This window comes from Hyperoodon ampullatus (assembly GCF_949752795.1).
Source record: "Hyperoodon ampullatus genome assembly, chromosome: 11".
Taxonomy (NCBI): Eukaryota; Metazoa; Chordata; class Mammalia; order Artiodactyla; family Ziphiidae; genus Hyperoodon; species Hyperoodon ampullatus.
In genome coordinates, this window is record NC_136924.1 from 6,426,610 (window position 1) to 6,435,023 (window position 8,414).

General features: G+C 35.5%; 1 protein-coding gene across 3 annotated transcripts in view; it reads right to left on the reverse strand.

Moving 5' to 3' along the window:
- PPP1R12A (protein phosphatase 1 regulatory subunit 12A) overlaps nt 1–7,916 on the reverse strand; it is a 90,649-nt gene extending 82,733 nt beyond the window's left edge. For all 3 annotated transcript variants that reach the window (XM_079715958.1, XM_079715957.1, XM_079715956.1), the window contains exon 1: nt 7,795–7,916. In XM_079715958.1, the coding sequence (XP_079572084.1) occupies nt 7,795–7,901 (107 nt within the window). In that variant the 5' untranslated portion in view covers nt 7,902–7,916. The remainder of the gene's footprint in view (nt 1–7,794) is intronic.
- Nucleotides 7,917–8,414: the final 498 nt, after the last annotated feature.

Consider the following 8,414-nt stretch of genomic DNA (forward strand, 5'->3'; position numbering starts at 1 on the left):
ATTTTAGTATTTTCAAAGGATCTTAGATTCAGTTTCACCTTCTGAGACTTCTAATCAAAATATAGTCTGCTTTCCACTAACTATGTATCATTCTTGACAAGAAATATGTAAATAACCAAAGTGCATGGATGTGCCAACTCTTCTTGGTGCTCAAATACCCACACATCAAAGTAAAGAGGACAAATGACCACTTCACTCTCCCCCACTCCTCTCATCTAGCTAGGTCTGCTCTAAGACCAAATGATCAGATGATAGTTTTCTTTATTAAATAATCCAGGAGAACCAAGAGCTTAGCTATTTTTCACTAAAAGTAGTGACCAAAAATAGAATTATGAATAACAACAACTAATTCAGCTAACTTTACTGATAACTAAATATATGCCATAGATTGTGCCAAGTGTCTTATAAACACTATCTCATCTAATCTTCACAATAATCTTATAGAATAGGGATAAGCGTTAACATTCCTATTTTAAAGATGAGGAAACAGAGGTTCAGAGAAGCTGGTAATTTGTCTAAAGTTAATAGCAAGTAAGTAGCAGAGTTAAGATTAAAGTAGAGTTGTCTCATTTCTGAGCTTGATATCAGGAATATTGTAACGTTTCTCATAGGCATGGTGGTGCAATTTATAGTTCTTAAATTGGTAGGAATTTCTGATTCTTTTACCAAAAATAACAACATTATTGAATTCCAGGCGGAGGAATCAGCAGGTGCAGACTATGAAGCAAGATGCCTAGTTTGTTTAAAGGCTCAGCAAGGGAACCCGTTTGGCCAACAAAGAGAGCCTGGAGAACGTGGAGAAAATGATACCAGAGAGGTCACAGAGGGTCAAACCACAGCCTGTAGGCCACCAGAACTCTGGTTTCTAAATGCATGATAAACCCACTGGAGGGTGAAGGGCTTTGAATAAAAATGTGATGCTATTCCACTTGCAATATTTTAAAAGGATCATTCTGGCTGCTGTGCAGAAAACAGATGGGGGGAAGAGGATGGTTATGGTTAGAATGATTCCAACTGCAATAATTTCAGTGAAGAACAGCATCCAGGATCAGGGAGAAATGAAAGAGGTGATGAAACAGTTAGATACTGGATATATTCTGAAGGATAAGCCAAGAGAAATCTTGAGGATTCTGTTGTATGTTTATGAAATAAAGGTTACAGTGAAGAAGCCATGCCATAAATAAGCCACCAGAAATATTTTTAAAAATTATATCCTTAAATAGCTGATTCTTTAATGATCAAATAACAAAGCTAATGAAACTTTTTCCATGCTGTAAATAAGACCATGAAGATGTCACTGAATGTCACTACCAGTATATTATAATGATATGAAATCTTAAGCAATGTCTTCAAAACTACTCCAAACGTGAAGAAAAATAGGTTAAATGTACTAATTAATCAACATTCCATTCTATATACTATGAAACTACATAATGCTAGCCTAACACAGGGCTAATTTTCTGTGCTACTGAAAAAGTTTAGTACAAACACTAAAGCTACTCAAGATAAAAGCGTTCCTTAAACATCTGTGGCAGAAGCCTAAAAAAGAAATGTAGTGACAAAATTAAAGAGACAAAAGAGATAATAATCACATCAATAACCAAAATGTTAATAAAACAAATCATTTAAGTTTTATTATTCAAATACAAAATAATTTTTTTATTCTTATAAGTCATAGGAATTTTTGTTTATATGAAAAATAAAGACACTGCCAAGGCTAAAGTTACAGTCATTCAAATAAATAACATTCACTGGTCCATCAAGAAGGACAAGCTGAATAAACTACAATGACACTGCACAATAGAGTACTAAATACTACACCTGAAGAGAACAATGAGAAATAGCTCTATAACCCACTATGTAGTGGTCTCCAGGAAAGACTGTTAAGTGAAAAAAGAAAAGTGGAGAAATAGTGTATGATAGTCTTTCATTTATCTGCAAAGGGGGAATAATACTTATATTAAAACACAAACTGGGATAAAATATAAAATTTTAAAATGTTACCCATAGGAAATAGGGTGGTAGAGTAGGGACTGCCGTTAGAACCTGGTATTTTATGTAAATTATAAAACAAAATTAAACTAAACAAAAAACAAACTTAAACAATGAACTTAATGGTATATCTAGTTAGTGGCATAACCACACAGAAAAGAATTATTCCAAGTGACTTCAGCACACACAGTAATTTGATGGTATATTCCAAGTGGGATACCATAAGGACAAAAAGAAATGTCACCCCCTTCACCCCTGCCAAAAAACCAAAAACAAACCCCCAAACTTCAAACAGCTTTCAGTAATCATTATTGTTGTGGTACTGTTATAAGCAATCTAATGTATATGTAATATATGATGAAGCAAATTAGTAATTATGTGTTATTTTAATTCTACAGTTCTTGGCAATAAAGTAGGGGAGAAAGGAAATATTGATACAAGATAGAGGAGGTTAAAGAAAGACAACCTGATGCTGAATTTGAATTTGAAAGAATGATCAATGCAGCAGCAATGAGCACGTCTAGCACCCATTACAAGGAACAGGTTTCCTTAGAGAAATGGCAATTCCAGACCCAGGGCAGGAAATATAAAAGATGAGTCTGGAACATTTTTATACTACTAAAGAGCAAGGAAGCTTTTAAAGATCACTTTATTTGGTCATGTCCCAAGGTCTTAGAAGCCAACATGAAGAGACTCTTGAAGACCAAAGATGGTATAATTTGCTAATTAACAAGGGCAATAATTGCAATGGATTGAAATACATCAAGTACGTTTAAATGAATGTGCTCAAGTTATTTAGATCTCAAAAAAGTCAATTAGTCCTTTTTGAAGGTAACTAGTAAACCAACTCATTATTTTAAAAATCAGTTTTCCTATAAAACTTGTACAAGGGGTAACCAAATAGTAGATATGAGGCAGTTTCCTTTAAAAAATATTTCAGCTAATAAAAAAGAAAGACAAATGCTGCCATCGTAAAACTCCTATATCTTCATCTAATTATTTCTTCATCTCATTATTCTTTTACCTATTATTTCTTTATTTTATTTGTTATTATTTCTTGGTTATTGAAAGCCAAGTCAGAGGACTTGGTTTTCAATGTTTTGCACATAATTTAAATATATAATTCAGTTATACTTAATGGCTAGAGTTATAATTAACCGATTGTTATAGACTGGAACAATAAATTGAATACATAATTTCTTGAGCTCCATAATCATTCTAGTATGTCCAGAAGTCATAGTTCTAGTATGTCCAATTTTACTTCTAGTCCATAGCCCAATGACATCAAACTACAACTTTTAGGGAAGAATACCTTGATGTGACAGTGAGAATTTTATACTGCCTGTATTAGTTTGCTAGTATTACCATAACAAAATACCATAGACAAAGTGGCTTAAACAATAGAAATTTATTTTCTCATAGTTCTAGAGGCTGGAAGACCAAGATCAGGGTGTTGGCAGGTTTGGTTTCTTCTGAGACTTCTCTCCTTGGCTTACAGATGGCCACCTTCTAACAGTGTCCTTACTTTGTCTTTTCTCTCTGTGTGCAAGCCCCTGGTGCCACTTTTTGTGTCCAAATTTCCTCTTATAAAGATACAGTAAGATCAGATTAGGGCCCACCCTAAGGGCCTCATTTCAATTTAATCATCTCCATCTATACAGTCACATTCCAAGGTTCTGGGGGTTAGGCCTTCAACATATGAATTTTGTGGGGACATGATTCAGAGCGTAACACTGTCAATTCAGCACCCCAAAGGAAGAGAATAATGTTAATGCATACTTTTCAATATGTGACCCATCAGTACATAGTAAAACAATGCATATACTGACCTTTAACATTATGCTCCCCAAACTCACTTCATTTATTCTTCCTCTAATCCACTCTGGCGAAGGGGCATTATTAAACAATCTCTATTTTTGGTTTTCCCTAAGACTTCTACCTTATTCATAGCAGGGAGATGTTGAAAGTAATTATTTTGGTGAAAATGTGAGATAATTGAGCCAGAATATGAAGAGCTATCATTCATCTATTCACTTGGCTTTTGCTAGGCTAGAGACCAGATGTGAAATTGTTAATTGTCTAGAAACTAAACTGCAACCTCACATTCTTTGTTCTACTGTCTCCAATAGAGGTCAAAAATTTAGAACTCGCTGTATCCTACCTAATCATCCACAAATCCTCATAGTGAACTATCTGTGCTTCACTGTTTGTTTTACTTCTCAGTTCAATAGGGTTGAATTAGTACTATTCTGTGCAAAATGTAGTTGGTAAAGAAGCATGTAAACAACTGATATGTTAGAGATGATGAATCAGCCAGGAACATTAGAAGGGTTTCTGGAAGAAGTGATTCTAACACAAACTGCAGCTTGTGTCTGCTGCAGTCTGGTAGTAGCTGGTCAAGTAAAGAAATGAGGCAAATGAATCACTATGAGCAAAGACACAATGATATGAACCAGCAGGGAATGCTGGGGAACTGAAAGTAGTCTAGTATTGACAGAGTAAAAAACGTAGAAAGCAATGTGAGAAACAAGAGCTAGGAAGAAGCCAGATCATTCTCATTTTATAAATAATATTAATCATAGAGGCTAAGTAGCTCAGCCAAGGGCACAAAGGTAGAGGATGGCAGAACCAAGATTTGCAAACAAATTTAACTCCAAACACATCACTTAGCAGAGTGACCCAATTTTCCATGGTTTATAACTGTTGTCTCTACGTCATTATTAATAGGGCCTTCCTTTATCCTATAAATGCTCTGATTTGGGAGGTATCTTTCACTCTACCTCTTAAGCCACCATGCTATATGTTTTCTAGACCCAAGAAAACTAGGATTTTGGATTTCATTAACTTCTCTCCCTCATTAGTGAAATTAATTACTGAAAGAGATAATGCTGGTGAAAATAATCATGCATTTAGAAGGGTTTTAGGCAATCATCACGTAACAAATAGCCCAGTATATACAAGAGTTGAACTGTCTTTTATAAAAATATTATTATTTTAAAAAAAGAATCTCAGAGGGCAGAAAGAGCAAAAAAGGAAAAGTCATCATTCTTTTAATTTTAATTTTGTTCAAAAAAACAATAAATTTAAATACAGTTGACCCTTGAGCAACATGAGGGTCAGGGGTGCTGACTTTCCCTGCAGTTAAAAATCTGTGAATAACTTATAGTTGGCCCTCCACATAAGCAGACCCCCTGTACCCATGGTTCCTCAGTATTCCTGGTTCCACAACAGCGGATTCAACCAACTGTAGATCACGTAGTACTGAAGAATATACTGTTCAAAAAAAATCCATGTATAAGTGGAACCACGCAGTTCAAACCTGTGTTGTTCAAGAGTCAATTATACTTCAGTTATACCACAGCCATTAATGCCATAAATACCTATATAAAGGTAGTTAGATCAGCAAAACTATAGTCAACCTTGGTCAAAATAGGTCATTTTTGTTTGTATAAGTCCCATGAAACATATATTCCGTATCCCACCTTCCAAAAAGAAGAAAAGTTGTAGTTACTCTACTGAAACTATTAACACCTGCAGCAGACTGCTCACCCCTCCTCACACTTACTTCCTGGGATTAAAAAAACTGAATATGCCAGATACTTGTTTCTCCCAGCAAAGACATGGGCAAATTACCAAGCCCAGGCCAACATAAGTCCCTTAAGGGGAAATATGCTGCAGTCAGAGGGCTCTCTAGGGAAGATTTCCCTCCTTGATAGTCACAGAATATGGAGAAGATACTTTCCACTCCCCATCCACTTTTTATTTTGCTCTTGGATGTGCATAAGTAAAAACACAATTCAGGAGCTGTGGCAATCATCTTGTGACCAGGAGGGGACAAGGCTAAGAATAAAGTCCATATTTGGGAAAGGCAGAAGAAGAAAACACCTGAAAGACTCCAAGTCCTGATGACAGCACTGAGCAGCTTAATAAATAAACCTGAATGCCCTTCCTCTAAACTATGTATTATCCTGTACAACAAGTACCCTTTCTCTTTAGGTCAGTTTAAGTTTGATGCTGTTTCTTACATCTAAAATCATCCCAACTGACACAATGGGTTGTTAATCAAGTCCACAAGAGGAAATTATTCAGGACAATTATTACTGTCTTTTCAAACTCAGAAGCATGAATTAAAAAGGAAACACAGGATTACACATCTGAAGAAGGAAGCTGGGTTTTCATTTTCCCAAAAAGATAAAAAAGATAATGGTCAAAAGTTAATACACACTGAGTATTTCCTATGTGCCAGGAACTATACTTGGTGGGTTATCTCAGTTAACCCTCACAACAAACCTAGAAAATATTATTCCCATTCTACAGAGGAGAAAGCTGATGATTATAAAAGTTAAGCAACTTGCCCAAGGTCATACCCCCTGAGAGTGGTTGAGGAAGCCTTCATAATCCACATTAGTTGACTTAAGAGCCTAAGTACCAAATATTTAAGGACAGCTGAAGATAAATGCACCTTAGCTACTTTTTTCTATGAAGATGAAATCCAAGCCCTTTGTTGAGCATGAAAAGAACAGAAAGGAATAAAGAGAACCACAATTAAAATTATGAATAACCACTGTTGATTTACAATGGCATAAAGAATCCTTCATTTTACACATAAAGAAATCAAAGCCCAGGGCTTCCCTGGTGGCGCAGTGGTTGAGAGTCCGCCTGCCGATGCAGGGGACACGGGTTCGTGCCCCGGTCTGGGAAGATCCCACGTGCCGCGGAGCGGCTGGGCCCGTGAGCCATGGCCGCTGGGCCTGTGCGTCCGGAGCCTGTGCTCCGCAACGGGAGAGGCCACAACAGTGAGAGGCCCACATAACGCAAAAAAAAAAAAAAAAAAAAAAAAAAAAAAAAAAAAGAAATCAAAGCCCAGAAGGAGGAAACAAATTATCAAAAGGTGTAGCGCAGTCAGTGTTAGAGTCAAATAGCTCAGATTTTCTGATTCCCAGAGCACTTTTCATTTCACCAAACACAGCCTCTCCTTTAAACTGGTATACTGTATCTCCAATACACATGGGGGCTGGAGGCAGTGTATGTGCGCATGAAATGTACAAAGAAATAAAACTATGAAGACTTACTAAGAGAGATTCACAGAGTAGGACTACCATATTCAATATTTATTAGCTGATAAGCTTTGATGCGAGCAGATAGACAATAAAAATGTTTATGGTGCTGGATACACAGCAACAAGAAAAAATAAGATAATTTGATGAAAAAATTATTTTGTCAGGATATGTATACTTCCTTGTTAAATTTTTGAAGAATCAAATTTTCTCAGAAAGTACTCCCCTATTAAAGGTAGTTAAGAATACAATGACTACTTTTCACTAAATTTTCATGTTTTTAGAAAACAATCTTAATAAAAACTAAGCATAAATATATTGAATAATTGGAGAACTATGTATCATATTCTTTCTTTAGCAAAGTAACCTAATTCAGAATTATTGTTAATTTCCCCTAACAATTCGTGATTACACAGGGATATACTAGATTGCTAAATATTAACCTTGAATCATTTGACAATATGTGTACTCAAAAGAAAAGGAGATAGGGCTGGAGAATGTGTACAATTACTCATATCAATTCAAAGTACCAAAAGTCAAAGATGGTAGGGAGACAAGAAGATGATCTCACACCAAGAGACAATATTTGGATTCCCATGATCTACTTATTCTCTTTCCTGGGAAGAATAATTTTTATGAATTAAGGTAATGTAAGAGTTCACTCATTTATCTATAACAACAATTTCTATAAAATCTCAAGTCTCTAAATAGTATTTGGATAAAAACAAACACAGAACTAGCTTACTCTGCAATATCAAGATATCCACAAGAAGCAGCTGCATGTAGTGGTATCCAGCCTTCGTTATCAGGTTGATTAATATTTGCTCCATTTTCTACCAGAAACTTCACCATATCAACATTGTCATCAATGCAAGCCTAAAAACAAAATAGAAAGCAGGATTAGAAAATTTTTGAATCAGTACTCCCAACAACACATCAGTAGAATAAAATTCCTATTTTGAAGCTTTTATAACATATTTTCTATAAGGTAGTCTCTTGCCATCTTGATTGTACTGCTATGAAGTAGGCCAATGGTACTACCTAAATTTTAATAGTCCTTATTACTTAGATACTCATATAATACTGTATGTGACTAGACTTTTTATGCCAACCCCATGAGGAAAACAAGTACATGGAAACAATCAAAACATTATAATTAAGTATCAATAATATCCTCTATAGCAGTGGTTCCCAAACTGTGGTCTGTTTAGGGAGTGGGATCCCTTCAGGGAGGTGACAAGGTCAAAACTATTTCCAAAGTAATACTAAGATGGTATTTCCCTTTTCACTGTGTTGACATGTGCACTTGAGTATGCAAAAGCACTAGTGGTAAATATGTTTCTGTCTAAGAATAAATCAAGGCAG